Source organism: Perca fluviatilis, chromosome 2, assembly GCF_010015445.1.
Source record: "Perca fluviatilis chromosome 2, GENO_Pfluv_1.0, whole genome shotgun sequence".
Classification (NCBI taxonomy): Eukaryota; Metazoa; Chordata; class Actinopteri; order Perciformes; family Percidae; genus Perca; species Perca fluviatilis.
This window is the reverse complement of record NC_053113.1, coordinates 13,170,383-13,190,095: the sequence shown is the minus strand read 5'-3', so window position 1 is coordinate 13,190,095 and position 19,713 is coordinate 13,170,383. Positions and strand designations below refer to the sequence as shown.

General features: G+C 40.6%; 1 protein-coding gene across 1 annotated transcript in view; it reads left to right on the top strand.

The window, feature by feature from the left end:
* Positions 1–19,713, top strand: part of pak4 (p21 protein (Cdc42/Rac)-activated kinase 4) — a 40,144-nt gene extending 20,431 nt beyond the window's left edge. The window contains exons 2-10 of the mRNA XM_039788578.1: positions 4,665–4,901; positions 6,263–6,465; positions 6,710–6,920; positions 7,290–7,508; positions 8,275–8,733; positions 13,028–13,161; positions 13,883–14,068; positions 18,033–18,102; positions 18,570–19,713. Coding sequence (XP_039644512.1) covers positions 4,701–4,901; positions 6,263–6,465; positions 6,710–6,920; positions 7,290–7,508; positions 8,275–8,733; positions 13,028–13,161; positions 13,883–14,068; positions 18,033–18,102; positions 18,570–18,725 — 1,839 coding nt within the window. The 5' untranslated portion in view covers positions 4,665–4,700 and the 3' untranslated portion in view covers positions 18,726–19,713. The remainder of the gene's footprint in view (positions 1–4,664; positions 4,902–6,262; positions 6,466–6,709; positions 6,921–7,289; positions 7,509–8,274; positions 8,734–13,027; positions 13,162–13,882; positions 14,069–18,032; positions 18,103–18,569) is intronic.

Genomic DNA, 19,713 nt, shown 5'->3' with positions numbered 1-19,713 from the left:
ATCTTCTACACCATCTCTGAAATGACTCTTTGAAGTGTGTTTACATTGGCTGAGTTTTGTCATTGTGTTCTTAGGAAGATGGTTATGCAAGGTATGTCTCAATGTATCAACAGACAGAAAATCATTAGAGCGGAGGGAGAAAATGTGTGATGCATGCTCTCTCGGTCGTGGTTGATGCTGATGAGGTGTTTGCAAAGTAATGGTGTTTCACTTATTGATCCGAGGGGTCGATAATACATTTTGTAATGTTCAGTTTTGTGTCCTGATTTGAGCAATAAATGTACATTTAAAGATGAAATTCATCTGCCGTGCACTGAAAAGCTCCAATTACATTTGTCGACAGCTTTACTGCTAAAACATTACATTGGAGAGAACTAAGATTTTGCTCATCTAAAGTCGGCTATGTACTGAAAACCTCCTCCAGTGTAAAAGGGTTGTGGAAGGTGATATTATTTTTGCTTTATTCGTAGTAGTTACATTTTTTTTTTTTGTGAATATCAGTATTGGAAAAAAATTTCTATTGTGCTTATGATTTTGCCATATCACCCATCTCTTGTTTGAGGTGTTAAAACAGCTTTTGTATTTGTTTTTAGATGACATTTATCTTTTTTGTGCAACATTTTTTGTTCTTATCGAAACAATTCTGCGCATATTTGAGCAAGAAAAGAACCCAAATTATGTTGAATATTTAAAAACACCCTTATGAATTTAGATCTGGTTTCACTTTAGAACTGTTTCATCCCTAACTGTATAATTGCAGCTACAGAATGCTGTTGTTGTGACTGACCGTGTCTTTTTCCGAGTGTCGACCACCCATGCACAATACTTGAATCAGGCCAGAGGAGAGCAGCTTTGTGCGTGCATGCGTGTCGAGCATGAGCATGGACACTGTTTGAGTAGGTGGCAGGGTGCAGCAGGGTGGCTCTCCTACTGTTTTTATCCTCAAGTTAAGATTTGTCTGTCTAAAGCCATGTCCCATTTGCAGAACATGATTTATATTGAGATCAGTGGCCACACATTTACATTTGAGCTTTCTGTGTGGACCTTTGTTGGCACAGATGTTGCAGTAATACCCAAGAATCACACATTTGGACAAACACTCCTGACTTAAAGGAACAACGTATTTTTGTAGCATTTATGCTTTGTTTTTAAGTCCTTGTTCTACTTCATAGTGGTAGGGAACAGGGTGGCTGCATGTCTTGATAGGTCTCAAAAGTATTGGATACATTTCAATTCATCCTGTAAAAAGGGTGCAAATATGACTACATTTTTTTTATTCTTACAAATTTAGATTTTCCTCAGTACAATCTTTTTTTGATATGAAAAATCTGTTTGCATCGTCACACCTCACTATTTTATGTTTGGGTGATATTTCTGTGAAATTGTAGTTGAAGATCTTAACGGGTATTAAAAGTCATAAACCGAACATGCAGAGAACTGTAATTAATGCTGAGAGAAATGGGGTAGTTCAGTCAGCTCCAGAAAAAGGGATTGAGGAGTACATAGTTTGTGTGTTTTGGTGTCTGACATGAAATAAATCATCTAGGGGTTAAGGGAGAGCAGACAACTGTTGCAGCTATAAATCACTCTCCTTGGTTGTATGCCTGGAGTTCACCTGTTCCCCTAACACCTGTCCGACTCTCTGTCTGCCGGTGCAAGGCTTGTAAGTATGGGAAAATATATATATATATATATATATATAATAAACATTACTTTAGTAATCTTTCTTCTTTATTCACATTCTCATTTTAATAGTGTGCGAAGGAGATTATATAACAGTTATTTACATCACATCTCCGTTCTTATGATATCCTGACACTGCATGCATTTTATCAACCACAGAATTACATCCCTCACATTGCCGTGTAAAGTCCTCCCACACAGTTATGTTTATTCTAGTACAAACAACTACGTGCCACCTAGTGAATAAAGTTCTCTCTCAAGTCAAACTCTTTTTGCGGGCCGAGCTCTGTAATCTGTTTGCTCTTTGCCACACGGCATTGGTTACATTTCAACTTCATCGTGTCTTGGCTCCTGACAGCAGCAGTAAAAATCTTGTTTTTCACCAACATATCTCAAGATGGAGCAAAAAAGCTCAGGATTTGAAAGCCACAAGCCTCCATGATTCACAGCCAGACCACTGGCTGTGACTATGAGACCCTCATTGTCATTCTCAATCCCCACATGACCGTTTTTCAAACTGATTTACAGTTTGTTGAAGCTCCTTTTGCTTTCAATAAGATATTACGACTTAAGCCATTAACTGACAGCCCTAGCTGTTCCCGTCTTGCCGATAGTAGATCAAATCATTGGGGGCATGCTTATCGGTTTATTACTGTACTCTATAGGTAATATGATTTCTCCAGTCTTCATTAATTTTATCCTTAAGGCAGTAGTTGTGAGTTCAGATGCAATGATTGACTGTGTGTTGCTGTCTCAGTTGTACACTGATGATAGGCCTCTGCAGTGAATTACACGCCTCCCCTCTGTTGTCACCAGACTCATCATGACTGGAATGAGGAATTTATCACCAGTGTTGTAACCACGCTGTTATGAGATACTTTTGCTAATGGTTATAAAATCCAGAGTTGGTTGTTGGGTGGAGTAATTGAACATGTATCGTAATGTGGTACCGTAGTGTGGATGACAGCATGATATGAAGTCACTTTTCCACTTTAAGGATACTGCCACTACATCAAAAGTAAACAATCTGATTTGATGTATTTGAAAAAGGTCTAATTAATGTGATAAAACATGCTTAAAAGTAGCTTTATTCACTAAACTTTCGAGAATAAATGTGACTGCACGATCTGGTAACGTAAACGGTAAATGTATGGGGATGCTCTGTCACTTTTAAAAATTAGATTGGGATTCATGTTCTCATTCTGTGTTGTCATTAAAAAGCTATGACATTAGATAGTAAATTATAAGGAAAGCTAATAATTAAGCTGCACGATAGGCACATCATGTCTGAGGATGTGAGTTGTGTTCTTCCATCCTAACCAGTTTGATTTGTGTAAAAACAAAGTGGGGGAAAAAAGGCTCTTGTGCATAACAAGTGGATTGGTGTGTAGAATACTGTCCTGCTATCTTTGCACAATTTAATTACAAGTATTCAGTCTATCCATTTTAGCAATGTATCTAGGGCTGGGTTAAAATAATGAAATCTCTGGGTGATCTGATATATATCTTTTCATATATGCCTTTTCAATCACTGTTATGTAAAATAAATACTTTAACTTTGGGTGTATATTTGAGGGTTTCTTCTTGCTTTTATAGTTTACAGCCTAAGTTCTCTGAGAAAATCCAAGCAAAATTGGTGTTATAACTGAAATTTCCCTAACCTAATTGATATTGAATTTGAAATGTAAATCGATTTGGGACCTTGTAAATCGGAATTGAATCAATTTCTGGGAAATCGTTGGCGAAACCCAGCCCTAAATGTATCCTGAGTCCTTTTGATTTTAGTGTTGTGTTGAAGCTCTGTGTTGGTGCTGTGAACCTCACTTTTTTCAGTGTGTTCCTGGGCGGGTCCTGCTAGACTTCAAGCTTCAAACGCTCCCGCTGGGAAAGGCTTTATTAACGCTGCAGACTGTAAGCTCGGCAGCATGACTCATGCCCTCTAACCCATGACCAGCCCAAATTGCCCTTGCACCCACCCACCCTCTGGTCCTCATAGCCTTGCATCTTTTTCATTGCCTTGTTTTTGACTTCCCCTGTTGTTTGTTCTTTGGTACAGTATTTTGTAGAAAAACAAGAAGAGAAGAATCTGGCAGAATTTAACAGGCCCCCAGCATTCCTGTAGCCCTTCTGGTCAGCTGCCCAGCAGGGCCTGTCCCGCTTATAACACACTGATCAACGAGCCTCTGTTTGACTACTGGGAGTGTCTCTTTTGATACCTGCTGACAAAGCAGCAAGGTTGAGAGAGAGAGAGCGACTGTTCAGACCAAAGCCAAACATGGTGAGCAGTACTTCGCAGGATAGTTGGTAAATTTAGAAATATTCCACAACTACTCCTACAAGTTTTTATTGCAGCCAACCACAATAGATGTTAATGTTTTTACGATGGGACGTCTGTGATGATGCACTTAGTGCTTCTCTTTCTACTCATGCAGTGGGAAAAACTGCATTTGAGAATGCAATACTGGAAACTTTGATGTTAAAATTGAAAATCAAACTAAAAAATCTTGCAGGATCCATGACCCGAGTGACAACAACAATACAAATAGAACAACATATTCAATACAACAGAGTTTTGCGAATTAGGACTTTTTTTATTTCTTTAATCTACCCCGGTTTGGTTGCCGCTTCATAAGCGGTCAGTCAGTTACTGAGAATTTTGCAATATGTGGTTTAAATAGTTTTATTCTGTGTCAAACATTAGTTGCATTTGATATGGAAACACACACCAGCCTTTCCAAGCTTATTTTAAACGTTGATCAATATATTTTATATACCATTTGGACAAGGTGTATTTCAATGTTCCCTCGAATGGATTTAAAAAAAGTAAAGACAGTTATTGAGTGTTTTCAGAAGCTGCTTTCTATGCAGGTCAACATGCATGTGTGGTATGTTTGACATATGCCACTTTGAAGTTTTACATTTGCATTTTATCCTCAGTCTTTCCTGCTAACCCTCCTCTCTTTCCTCCTTCCTCCCTGCAGGTCTGATGCTAGGCTGCAGCTGCCACAGCCGCCATCATGTTCACCAAAAAGAAGAAGTCTCGTATCCAGATCTCCGCTCCATCCAACTTTGAGCATCGTGTACATACAGACTTTGACGAGCATGAGCAGAAGTTTGTTGGGTTGCCACGGCAATGGCAGTCGCTCATCGAAGACACAGCCAAAAGGCCCAAACCCTTCATCGATGTGACCGTCATCACTACTGTAGAGCCACGCAAGGTGGGATAAGCGAAAATCTAAACAACAATCAAGTTGTTAGCTAAGGAAAATAATGAAAATCAGTGTATTAGTTTGTGAATTTAAAACAAGCTGCGCTTATTGTGCTTTTTGGCTTTTCCCCTTTATTGTGTTATATATCTTTTTGTGCACGTTATAGGTTTACAAAGTGAAAAAGCCCAAAGTCCCCCCCAAAGGGACTTACCATCTCCAACAGAAAACACTGTTCACAAACTGCTCCAAACAGCTCTACTGTAGTCCAGCCTTTACTTCAGAGACAAACGTCACACTTTGTAACACACGTTATAATGCTCGCCTAGCTGCTAGCATGGCACTCCCTTATACTCTGCAACTGACAAGCTAGCAGTACTTACTGCACATGTGCGACTTCCAACAAAGATGGTGCAGAAGTGTGATGCCTCACTCTGTAGCTAAAACAGAGAGCTCAACACACAGGGTGAAAAGAGGAGCTGCAGCAATGTGCAGTACAACAAATATATGGTGTTTTCTGAAAATTAAACCACATAACCTATTCTGGTACAACCTCAAAATACAATTATGAACCTGAAAATGAGCATAAGATGAGCACTTTAATATACTGATGTGTGTTGCTATCCAAGACTCAATAGAGCATGTGAGAGGCGTGGAGAGAATTTCTGCTCCCCCGCTCAATATCGCACCACGCACAACTCCGATGTTACCTCGCTCCACTCAACTCGCTCACCATTCGCTCAAAAACAAGAAAAAAAAGCTGTTTATTTATTAGATGAATGGCGCTCACGCTTCCTTCATGCCCGGAGCTCCGCCAGCAGAAAGTCTGCTGGATGACTGGCACTGGAGGGAGAGCGGGCGCCGTTCATCTGCACGTACTTTGCCGCAGTAACACAGAGGCGGGTTCGGGCGTGCTTCGAACTCATGTTATGGAAATGGAGCGGGAGAGAAAGCAACGCTCCAACATTTTAAAAATCTGTTCTGCGGTCCATCAAAATCTTCCTTCCCTTGCTCGCACTTTGCCCCGCTCACAGCGGTGACTTCATCTTCACAAGCCACATTTCTTTTTTTCTTTGTCACTAATAAACTTGGTGGCACTGATTGAAAGTCCTATCTGGATTAGCTGGACGAGGTGATTCTGTAACTAAGTTGAAATTGAATGATAATTTAACTACTGATAATTGACTAAAGACAAAAACTAAATATTTCAAGTACCCAACAATTTATAAGCACATTCACACTTACAAGCACTTTTAAATGAATAAATGGTTTTGTTACCAAAGCGGCTGATTGGTATGACAAGCTTTGTATGTGTGGGCCTCTTATCTTGTTCAGTATCTACTATAGTCCACCTTTTTCCTGTTTATCTCCAGACAATTGTGCGAGGCAGCAAGCTTGGAGTGGATGGCTCTCTGACCTGGCTGTTGGATGAGTTTGACACAATGTCTGTGACTCGCTCCAACTCCCTGCGACGAGGCAGCCCTCCCACCCAGCCTCGCAAGGACTCTAGCTCTTCAGGAGGAGGAGGGCAGGAGAACGGAGATCCTCACCACAGACACTACTCACTCTCAGACAGGTAAGTAGTTAAACGTCAGCTGCAGGTGGCGTAATAGCACAGATTTAAAAAAAAAAAAAAAAAGATTTAAAGTGGTTGATAGTTATGCATTTACTCTCTGCTTGTTTCTTCAGCAGCAGCATGTTACACAGATGTTGTAGCATCATTATTTTATGATGGACACAGGAAAAAACAGCTGAGGTTGTGTCAATACAAGCCAATGAGCTGTTCTCTTTACTGATCTTTGCATCGCTCTGCTTCCCAGAGACCGACCCAGACCAGACCTCCACCAGAGTGGAGGGGACCCCCGCCAGAGTCAGCATGAGCACCGTCCTCCTCAGTGGGACGAGGGAGTCCAGGGTCGGCCCCAGCAGCAGCCCCGGGGCCAAGAGCCCAGCAGGGCCCACAAGGACAGACCAGGCTCCGGCCCTCCCCCTCCCCCTCACAGAGACCGAGAACCTCGTGACCGGGGCCAGGTATGGACTGAAGATGTAGCCTGAACCCAGTCTCTCAGTTTCATATTTATTAATGATGAGATCTATTATTTGGACATTGCTGTTCACAGGAGTCTCATTCCTGCAGTCATTATCTCATGGACCAATCGATTAAGCTGTAGCCTTGTTTGTATTTACCACACTGATATATCCTTACAGTAAACAAAATGGCAGCAAAGTTTTGAAGTCATTTTACTTCATTGTACAAAAGTTTGAGTATCATTGATTGGCTTTAATTTGACACTGCAGCAAGAGATCCACCCTGTGCCTGTTGTCTGCTTGTTACCTTCTTCTATCCATTTTTCCTTTTATACTTCCCAATAATCTCACCCAAACCCTGCCTGTCTTCAGGTGGATCAACCCAGTGACCACAGGCCAAAGTCCAGCTACATTGTGCGGGATGGCAGCCCTCAGTCTCCCAGGGACAAGAGGCCTCTCTCTGGGCCCAACATCCGCACCCCAAACCTGCCAGTAACCGAGGGGGTGATGAAGACTGCCCAACAGACCACGCGGCCGTTTAACACCTACCCAAGGACGGACAGCGAGGGAGGACGCAGTCCCACAGGACAGGTAGGTACAACAGCATGAACAGAGAGACAGGCAGGCTGTTGCTAGGACAGGCAGAAGGAGAGATGCTGTCTTGCCCTAAGGGAAACTATTGACTGAGAGAAAAAGGCAGACCGGTGCAAATTGAATCACTGGCTGATGGATGATAGCTGTTATTACCTTGCTTCTTGTTCTCCAGGTCAGATATAGCAGATTCTGTCCTCTGAAAGCTGTAACCATAATGTCGAGCAGTTATTAAAAAATAGATCAACTTTGTGCCAAAGTGCTTTACAGAATCATGTAATGAAAAGGTCCAGGCTTGGATTTCTGTTTTGTTTGTATTATTGATGTACAGTAAATCAAAGATTTTCCCACACCATGTATAGTGCAATAACCTACCCCTTTAAATATCTCTGTATATTAGGCCGTTGCAGGCAATTTTGCAAATCAGCGAGAGGGACTGCTTTATGGTATTATTGGATTTTGATCATTTTTGCATTAATGTGATGAAATACTTTTTTATTTGCAAGATTAGGCAGAAACATACTTTTCTATCTGGTAATTTGATCCATAAACACTTTCCCAAAGGATTTTGCTGAGTGAAATAAAATGACATATTCTGTGATAGAGGATTTATTCCATATTGCTCCCTCCTACTATATAAATGTGGAAATAATATTCTTGATGGTGTTAATTATTAATACATAACTTGTTGCAGCTCCAACCCTGAAGAGATAGTTTGCTCTAGATTTATTATATGTTCTGTTTGTGATGACGCTCTTTCTTCCAGCCGGTTCGACACCATGAATCCTCCCCTCAAAACGGGCCCTCTAGTGGCTCCACCCGAGGTTCCTCCAGCTCCAAGCCCCCTGTAAGCCACCCACACCCTCATCACACTTCCCACCCCAGCCTGACCCCTGAGGCCACACAGCACCCACACACCCCTCACCCCAGCGTTCCAGCCCCGCGACCCCCTGTGCCCTCTGGGCCCCCAGCGCCAGGTGCGCCGACCCAGGGCCGCTCACCGCAGAGGGAGCCCCAGAGGGTTTCCCATGAGCAGTTCAGAGCGGCACTACAGATGGTGGTGGATCCTGGGGATCCACGGACATACCTGGACCACTACATTAAGATAGGGGAGGGGTCCACGGGGATCGTGTGTATCGCCACAGTGAAGACCACCGGGAAACTGGTCGCTGTGAAGAAGATGGACCTGAGGAAACAACAGCGCAGAGAACTCCTCTTCAACGAGGTAAGAGCTCATGATCTAGTACAGGCTGTGATTCAAAGCAACTCAATGTCCAAACACACTGAATGTGATAATAAAATGCATCACCAGCTTTACTTTACTGCATTTTACCACAGTGATAGGTCATGATTTTTCTATTCCTTGGCCTATTTTCCTTCATGTATGCCTTGTGATAAATTACTAATAATAATAATACACCCTGAATGTATATATATATACATCTCAAAAGTGTAATTCATTATTAAAATGTATATGTTTTTATGTAATCAGAAGTCTTAAAGTTCTGTTTTCTGTCTGCTAGAACATCTGTAAAAGAGATTTTGTTTTAACCCAATACTGACCGCTAGTGTTTAAAATAGTTACTGCAGTACAAATTCAAAATACTGGAGAGAGTAGTCTCACCTGCTCCCTCCTCCCCAGACTCGAAGTTCACGGAGGTTGCCAGGCTGAGAACGCAGCATCCACAACAATGTTGCTGGGCGCTAGTCTCACATAGCCAGACGAGCCAGAGATTACTCCACAGCACAGCGGAGTAGCTAACGTTAGATGCTGGCTATATTGACAGAAAAGCCCATGCTCACGCGGAGCTCTGTACCCAACTGACAGACACACTTTTTCGGCTTAGAATTACAGTATGAACCGTTTAAAATAACAACCTTGCTGGTCCTCTCCACACCCGACGGACAGACACACTTCCTAGGCTCAGAATTACGGTAGAAAACGTTAAAAATAACACTACTTGCCGTCCTTTTCCAACCGATTGAACACACTTTATTGGCTTAGAATTACGGCAACAATAGCTAAACTCACTGCAAACTCACGGTCCTCTCTTCCCAATTTACAGCCCCCCTCTCTTGGCTTCAAATAACTCACCGGGTCACACGTTGTAAACAACCGTGGCCCGCTTGCCTGGTCCTCTGGTAACGTATGTGGTAACGTTAGCAGTTAGCAGGGTTAGCATGGCGCCGTTAGCCAGGACCAGTCGAGATCACTTCACTGGTTGTGTCTCAATTGTTTTTCCGACTAACCAACTCAGGTACTCTAGCTATATAATTCAATCTGAGTACACAAATGTTAAAATTACATGAAATGCCCGTCCCTTGTAGCTGTGATAAATTAGCCTGAAGCTAATGCTTACCTGTTCAGGAGGAAATTAGCCAACTCTGTGTCCTTTTGGGCTCTAAGCTGTCTCCATCTTTCAAATACATCTCCAATATTTCCCCGGGGTTCTTACGAAACAGAGACGGGTTTTTTTTTTAGGTCGGATAGAATCTATCTCTGTTGATCCTGTTCGTTTGTTTTCTGCTTTCATGGTTGTACTACCGTTACAGCTGTAGCACGCTGGGTTTACGTTATATCTGGCAACCCGGTGTGCCAGTTTAGCTGGTGATCCTGTTAACTGGTGATATTTGCATGAAATCAGTGAATATTCAACAAGGCCCTGCCTACTTTTTAAGAGCTTTCTGCTCTGCCTCCGCCCCTCGAGTGCCAGAGGTTCACATTTTCACAGAGTGTTTGCAAGTGAGACAAAATAAAGGATATCGCTGAAAACATCACCAGTTTATGTGTAATGCATGTCCGTTTAAGCATTATCCACACAAATACGACACATACTGTATGAACGGGAAAAAAATAAAACGAAAAAATGCTGGGATCTAGCTGGGATTCGAACCTTGGCTGTCATGGACAAAAGAAGTTGACTGATTAACCACCACATCGTCTATACCACTGCACTACACACCACTGAAAAGGATTTGTGATTTCTATCTATATATTGGACTTTTAGTCTAAATTAACACAGGTTAACATATGAGAGAAATATACGCCCATGTTAACTGGTGATATCACAATTTAACATGGGCAAATGCAAGCCTCGAAACCGTAAAGTAGGATCATCTTTGCCTCACATACCGAAAACTAACTGATGTACAACAAACTGGCATGACCCCACTCAACACTTTATTCCGTTTTGGGGGTAAAAATGAAAACACGTCAGTCATGCGCAAACGTTATCATTTATCATTGTTATTAATGTGTAGGCCTATCTCAGCACAAACAGTCTCTTTCAACCTGCGCCACAAGTCAACTGATTATAGTTGTGATTAATTTCATTAGACCCATATTAGGAATCTGAAACAGCAACATCTGAATGTTATCAAACTCTCTCATCAAAGTTTTGTAATCATATACCATCATGACCATTTTGTGTCGTCAAAGTAGGCCAACAAATTATGTGTGGGATAAAAAAAGTCAAACTCTGAGAAAATAAGCTTCATATGTCTTCAAATCAATACACTTTTGCTGCAACTCACTTCATAACTTAACCGAGACTAAGATAACACTAAGTTGCCCGAGAGAAAACGAGGATCAGCACTTTGCTCCAAAACATTCAATGGACATATGGTCATAACAATAGTGCATAGGCTACCGTAAGACAAAAATCGCGATTCTGGATCTACACAGACATACCCTAATATGGGTCTAATGAAATTAAACACAACTATAATTAGTTGACTTGTAGTTAACCTGTGTTAATTTAGACTAGAAGTCCAATATATGGATAGAAATCACAAAACAATTTCAGCAGTGTGTAGTGCAGTGGTATAGATGATGTGGAAATTAGTCAGTCAACTTTTTTGTCCATGACATCCAAGGTTCGAATCCCAGCGTTTTTTGTTTTATTTTTTTTCCGTTCATACAGTATGTGTCGTATTTGTGTGGATAATGCTTAAACGGACATGTATTAGGCTACACATAAACTGGTGATGTTTTCAGCGATATCCTTTATTTTGTCTCACTTGCAAACACTCTGTGAACCTCTGGCACTCGAGGGGCGGAGGCAGAGCAGAAAGCTCTTAAAAAGTAGGCAGGGCCTTGTTGAATATTCACTGATTTCATGCAAATATCACCAGTTAACAGGATCACCAGCTAAACTGGCACACCGGCCTGGCTGTCAGACTGGGCAGTTGATAACAACACACAGGCCAAAACACAAACGGAAGGAGGAAATACTGGCATTAGCATTGTTGTCAGAAAAGATAGTGTTTCAACTTAGCATGTTTCCTTAATATCTGATGACGCATTGGGGTCATTTTTGGATTTATTACAGTAAATATATTACATATTGGACCTTTAAATATATGATATTTTGACACTCAGTTTATTAGGTACACCTGTACCTGTTTTTGAGAGGCTGCGAGTCGAGCTACCTACTCCTGATTTGCATAAAGTAGCCTGGATTCAACTTTATGTAAATAAGGAGCAGGCGACTCAACGCCCCACTTCTCCAAAGCTCCTGCGATGCTACCAGAATGCATTGCATAGTTGCTCACATAGACAATGAATGGGAAGTGGAGAAATTATGCTTTATGGTGGGCAGGTACCATAATGCAATCAAATCAAACAGCTATGCCATAAATTTGACCTTTTAAGGAGTTTATTGAACGTCTGTGTAAATCATTATTTAGGTCATATTTGAAGTTGGTGTTGAACTGGAATATTAGAAACCCCTTAATATAATGCACTCCAGTACAACACCAAACATGCTTAAACATGTAAAACAAACTGCACATTATAGGTATCATAAAATTAGGCTTAATGGCAGAGCTGTTGCATTGGATTGCATTATAATGTTGAGGTGAACCTAATAAAGTGGAAACTGAGTGCATACTGTGAGAAATTGTCTAACCAGATGACCTATTTTATCTGACTTAGTGCCTTTTTAAAGCAGAAGAGAACAATTGCTGTCTTTCTCATGTGTATACATATTAAATTGTAACATTCAAAAGTCTAAAAAGTACATTTCACACTTTTCTGACACTGGCAAATTTAGCAAATTTCACATATAAAGACAGCAGAGCAGCAAAACAAGGTATCACACTCATCGTATTAAACACCTCTCATAGAACGAGTCCAAACTGCTTTCAGTATAAATGAAAGTTTCGACTTTTATGTAGGTGGTAAAGTACACAACTTCATTTCACGCTCACATTAGTTGCTAATTGTCTCTTTACATTTCAGACACATAGTTGCCAATTGTCCCTTTACATTTCAGACACATAGTTGCCAATTGTCCCTTTACATTTCAGACACATAGTTGCTAATTGTCTCTTTACATTTCAGACACACTAGAATCCGCTTATGAGTAATGAGGCAGGACCGTGTGTCCGACTGCGTTAACGGTTGTTGATGGATTGCAGCATTGACTTTACACTCACGTGAACGTCTCTTTACCTGCAGTTCTTTTGAGTCAAGTATTTATACCGTCTGTGTCCTTCTGTTTCCGTGATAACTGCAGGTTGTGATCATGCGGGACTATCACCATGAGAACGTGGTGGAGATGTACAACAGCTACTTGGTGGGAGACGAGCTCTGGGTCGTCATGGAGTTCCTGGAGGGAGGAGCTCTCACTGACATCGTGACACACACCAGGTGTGAGAAACGTTTTTATGTCTATCAATAGGGATGGGAATTTATAAGATTGTATAGATACCAATGCCATTATCGATTCTGCTTATTTACCTGATTCTTTATTAATTCCTGATCAACTTTCTGTGTCGAAAAACATCCTCTGATTCCAGCTTCTTAAATGTGAATATCTTCTAGTTTCTTTACTTCTGTGACAATAAAATGAACATCTTTGAGTGGTGGAAAAAAGACATTTGATGATGTCCTCTTGGGCTTTGGGAAACACTGATCCACATGTTTCACCATGTTCTGACATTTTTAGACCAAACAAACTAATCGATTAATTAAGAACAAAAACGACTAGATTAATTGACAATGAAAAATAATCGTTAGTTGCGGCTCTAGTATATAACCTTATATTCCATGAAATCAATATATTTCCATGTGATTTTAAGTGTTGTAATGTCTAGAGTTCTGACTTAAATTTCCATTTATTAAACCCTCACCCACCAAAACTCATTTCTTCCCCACAAGGGGGCAGTGTTACCTAATGTGCACCACCATGGCCGGTGTCATTTCACTTCTCTTTTTTTATTAATTTATATGACAGTTTTTCAGATTCTTGCAACATTTTGTATGAAACATAGACACAAAGCTTTAAACAGAAAAAAGCAGTACTAATACAACCGCAAAAACAGAGGTGGTGAAAAGTCTAAATCTCTCTGGTGTCTTCTTCCCTCTGCAGGATGAACGAGGAGCAGATCGCCACGGTGTGTCTGTCTGTCCTGAAGGCGTTGTCTGTCCTCCACACACAGGGTGTGATCCACAGAGACATCAAGAGTGACTCCATCCTCCTCACTCACGATGGCCGCGTATGTACCACCAACCACACATTTCTTTCAACACAACACCAGAAAAAAATAACATCTTAGTGCATTTTAGGCAGGAAGGGCAATTAAAAAAAAACTAAACATTAAAGCTGTCAAAAAGCATTACATTTTAAAATGTCAGAAGAGTGCAGACAATTTGCTCTTGAGCTGACCAGTCACAAGAGACAGATGTTCAGTATGTGGTTTCACAGAAATAAAGTGAATAATGTAGTTCACTTTTCAAATCAGTAGCAGCACACTTCTTTTAAATGTCAAACCACAGCCCTGTGGCTGAGGCAGCACTTTACCAGCATAAAAGCATGTTTTCATGGCAGACATCTTGAGTCATAGCAGGACAAGCACAGGTGTCACTAATAACATTAGTTGTGGCTCTGTCCCATTTCAATGACCCAGTAGGCCATCATTATTATGCAGTGCTCATTAATGTTATTAGCCACACCAGCTATTTCCTTTCATGACATGTCTGTTGTGAGAACGGCTTATGGTATGCATTTGTTTCACCGGATGCACAAACTCAGCACAGCACTGCAGAACTTCACCCAGTGTCAAAAGAATACAAGTACAATTATGGTCAACTTAATGCCTCTCTATCAACCACTACTGTGGAACTGAGACCCATGCTAAATCCCTTCCTACCTGTGTTGATAAACACGTTTCTCCTTTCTACAGTAAATGAAACCAACATGGTTGCACAGCAAGACCAGGGAAAACGGGAACTTGGCTTGAATCATAGTCAACACCCACATAAGTGGCTGATAAGTTGAGGCAAGCCTTCTGCTAAATGTTGTGAATGCTTTGGTGACTTAGTCCACGTTGATCATATTATAAAGATCACATATTTTGTAAACGATTTGGTGGATTTAAAGGCCCTGAACACCCACACAGGTGTTTTCAGTCAATGTGGCTGATTAAACCTCTTACCAGGACTGTGTGGGTGTGTATAGACTGATTGGGTGACATCTTCTTGAGCCTCCTGTTAGTGTTGTTGCACCTGATAGGGCAGGACAAATGACAGCTTTATCATTCCTATTGGCAGAAAGAATGTGTGACCTAATAAGTTCCCATCTAAGCTCTGGCACATATTCAACATGAGCAGAAGTCTAACCTGTGTGTGTGTGTGTGTGTGTGTGTGTGTGTGTGTGTGTGTGTGTGTGTGTGTGTGTGTGTGTGTGTGTGTGTGTGTGTGTGTGTGTGTGTGTGTGTGTGTGTGTGTGTGTGTGTGTGTGTGTGTGTGTGTGTGTGTGTGTGTGTGTGTGTGTGTGTGTGTGTGTGTGTGTGTGTGTGTGTGTGTTCAGAGGATCAAACTGAGTCATTTTCTGCCTACATACCACATCCCTTGTTTAATTTCCTTATTTTAATATTAGCTAAATAATCCTGCAGCTTGATGCATTTTTTTTTCTCTTTGTCTCTTGCACAAACACACAGCCATTATAAGCATTCTCCCCCCCACCCCAAAAAGGCAAAATGAAGTCATTTGCACCTAAGCGCTCTAACAACCCAGGAAAAAACCTTGCAACATATCCTGTATGTGCAAAGTCACACATGATGATTTTAAGATGAGCTAAACTATCAGCCACAGCGTCTTTGATGACAGCTGACGATTGTTTGTGGTCTGAAGCGGAATGCATGGCCAGCCGTTGTCACTTAAGTGCTTCTTCTGCATGGTCTGCTCTGTTAGACAGAAAAAAAGCACCCGCATGGTCTGATTCATATCGCTCCTACTTCTGCTAATGAGTTTCACAGACGACACTCTGTGTCATTCTGCTCTACGATTAAAGTGATATCAGTGAAGCTGCACGGACAGAAATGATTAAATCTGACTATTTTTGTAGATATAATGATCTTTATCACTCTGGATGATATGGGAGGGTTTGTTTAATATATATATATATATATATATATATATATATATATATATATATATATATATATAGTATGTATGTATGTATATATATATATATATGTATATATATATATATATATATATATATATATATATTTTTTTTTTTTTTTATATTATATGCAGACAGTGAGTAAAAATGACATCATGACAGACAGACCACAGACCAATGACAGTACCACAGATCAGACACAGCACCTTTCCACACCTACTGACAGACAAACATTAGTTTAATGATACCACACTGTAGGTGGTACACAGTAAAAGGATAGGAGTGATAGAGGATTAAATATGGATTATAGCATGGATATCTGTGTGACAGTAAAATTTTTTTTTTTTTTTTTTTTTTTTTTTGTTTTAGTACCATTGAGACATAGCAATGACCGAGGCACATAAAGACACATGCACATGCAAAGTTTCTAAAAGAAATGGATGTTATAGGATGCACTGTATGAATCAAGAAGTATTAGTAAAATGTATATGAATAGTGGACAGATATTATAATAAGTACATAAATGTATATAAGTACATGACAATAGGAATGTGTAATGCAGGATGAAGGTGTTATCAGAAAGTAGGTAAAGAAATGTAAATGTTTAATGTAAAAGGAATAATGATATGCCCAGAGTTATATACGACTTGTGGCCACACAGAAGTAAGTAACAGTGCAATTTTGGAATGTATTTGTAAATAAACATTTAATTTCTTGATATTTGAATATGTTAAAGAATGGTAATCAGGAAGGATTCATCGAGGATAAATACACAGGTGGCTGAAAGGGAATAGAGCTGCAATGGAGGAAAGGAAGGAAAAAAGTAGATGTTTAAGGGTCTCCAAAGCCCAAGATGACACCCTCAAATGTCTAAAAGATATAAAGTGTACTGTCACAGAGGAGAGAAGAAACTAGAAATTATTCACATTTAAGAAGCTGGAATCAGAGGATTTTGACATTGATTATGAAAATAGTTGTATATACATTTTTATAGTTGACAACTAATTGATTAATCTAATCTTCCCTAAAAAAACAATATCAAATTCATATAAAAATCACAATTGTTGTCTATTATAACATGAATCCCTTGCTTGAGAAAAGACAACTTGCACTTTAGGTGCCTGGTGTTGAGAAGTGACACACTACATTAAAGGAGTGTTGAGTAATCTATGACCTTTTTATTAACTTCTTCTTTATCAATCAATCAGTCAATCAGACTTTATTTCTATAGCACATTTCATACAAGTTAATGTAACACAATGTGCTTTGTACAAAAGTGACATAAAATAATACTTTGTTCAGTTATACAAAATAAAATATATACAAAATATGTGTCACACAGGCATGCACGCGCACACACACACACACACACACACACACAAACCAAAGATCAACATTGAACAGCGACAAACTCAGTTATTCATAGACTTTTGTAAAAAGCAAGGTTTTTAGCCTTTTTTTTTTTTTTTTAAATGTTCAGTGTGGAGGCCTCTCTCAGTTCCACTGGCAGGGTGTTCCAGATCATTGGAGCATAGACACAAAAAGCTGCCTCCCCTGCTTTCGAGTTACAGCGAGGGATGGTTAAAACACCGTTGCCTTTATAGGTTTCTTTGAGCAACAATAACGGAGGTTATCTCCACCCTGGCACACATCCCAGCACTACTGCCACCATATTGACTACTGATAACATTTAATTCACAAAGGCACTAAGATAGCTAAATAAAGCAGCGGTCAAGGGGAAATGTGTGAGACCATTGAGACCAATCAGTCACTTTTATTTGTCACATGAAATTGTGAGATACAATTCCAGTGAAATCTAATACCATCAGCTCCTTCAGCTGGTGCATGATTCATCATAAAGCAGAATATGGCCACCAGATCGGGCACACAGAAAAAGAGTCACCCGGTTGAATGGCACCAGCACTCCACGATCCAGCCAAGTGACAGCCAGGTGACTCCACAGCTCCCGATAGGAATAACACCAGTCACTGGTGTTTGCTCTCCAACCAAAATGATTATCAGTAGTGTTAGGTTTAGACTTGCATTTATTTATAGCTTTCAACAATAGCCTTATTTCTTAAATTTAAACAAAATGTCCGATTCAATTTCTTAGTGTGACACAGATTAAGAAGAAAATGGTCAACACAGCAAGAAATCTGGTGGAGAAATGTGGTTTATGTCATGTACACAGACATCATTACTCAAAATGATTCAGTCTAAAGCCAGACTAGAACTGATGCTAACATTTATATTATATAACACATGCATACAAAGTCTGTGTTCCTTTTCTACTTTAGTCCAAATTCTCTGACTAGAAAAGAAAGTTATTTATAGTCTGCATATTTCACTGTAGTCAAGAAATCTGATCACTGATTAAATCAATTTCCGGAAACTCAGGATTTACAGCAATCTCGCTCATGTGGAGCTCGTGTGAAACTGTTGTCCACATTCACCCGGTTGGTGAAACCCAACCATCTGGTTGATTGTGTACATGTCGTTTGATTGATTCACAACGTTGTCATTTCCCCATTTGGTGCCAAAGAGCAATAAAAAGTGACTGATTACTCCTTTTACAATCCTACATGGTGGTATCGTTAACGCCTGACTGACTGGATGCTTTCTCTCTCTCTCACTTCTCGCCCTCTCCCAGGTCTCCCCTCTGCTCAAGGGCTTCCTGGACAGGATGTTGGTGCGGGACCCGGCTCAGAGGGCCTCGGCCAGCGAGCTTCTTAAACACCCCTTCCTGACGAAGGCGGGTCCGCCGTCCTGCATCGTCCCACTGATGAGGCAGAACAGGATGAGATGAGACGCGTAACGATAAGATCTCCAGACTGTGGAGGGCAGCGTGTGCAGGTTCAGATGGAATAGAATACTCCTGCACACAGAGAGGCGGCCCAAAGAGGTCAGAGGTCATAGATGAGAGGTGTGTGTGCTTCGGGCGAAACTCTCAGAAAGAGCCGTGAGCTGCAAAGTGCAAACCGGGTGTGCAGGAGTATTCTTTTTTTCTTATGTGAATCACTGAACTCTGGGGAGTGTTCTCCCTTAATAAGAGGCAATAAGGCTGTGTGTGTGTGTGTGTGTGTGTGTGTGTGTGTGTGTGTGTGTGTGTGTGTGTGTGTGTGTGTGTGTGTGTGTGTGGGTCTGTGTGTGTGAGAGAACATATGTTGGCAACACTGTTCTTGACAGTGTTTCATGGCATGTGTGAGAGCAGAGAACACAACTTGCCCTGTCAAGTGATTTTAGCCAATTTCATATGAACATTTTGTTTTAACTGAATACCTGGAAAGATTGTTGCTGTTTTTATATTTCCATTTGGACCTCGACTGGATTTTAAGTGTGAAGGTGGGGTTTTGCACACCGAATGGATGCTTTTTGAAGGAGCCGTGAGCCCATTGGCTGAGAGTGGCGGAGCGACATTTTAATCCCACTCTTAGACGGTTTGGAAGCCGAATTTTCTCACTACAAAGACTTGTCGCGCAGACGGATCCAAGACTCGGACGCTATCCTCATCACAGCCAGAACTTACTACTGAGGGAGGAACTCTTTTTGACTCAGAAAAGAGTCGGACGGACTTTATTTTGTAGCCATATAAATACTAGCTTCCTGTTGTAAACAAGCAAACATACACTAAGTCAAAAGGTAAACACTGGAGTTGTGGTCTTTTTAACAAATGAATTTTCTCTCATTTCCTCCTTATTTTCCTGTGTAAGTACAATGAACATAGAGAGATATATCAGTTTGATGTTTTGCTATCTCTATTTTGTGATTGTTTTATTATAATTATTATGATGATG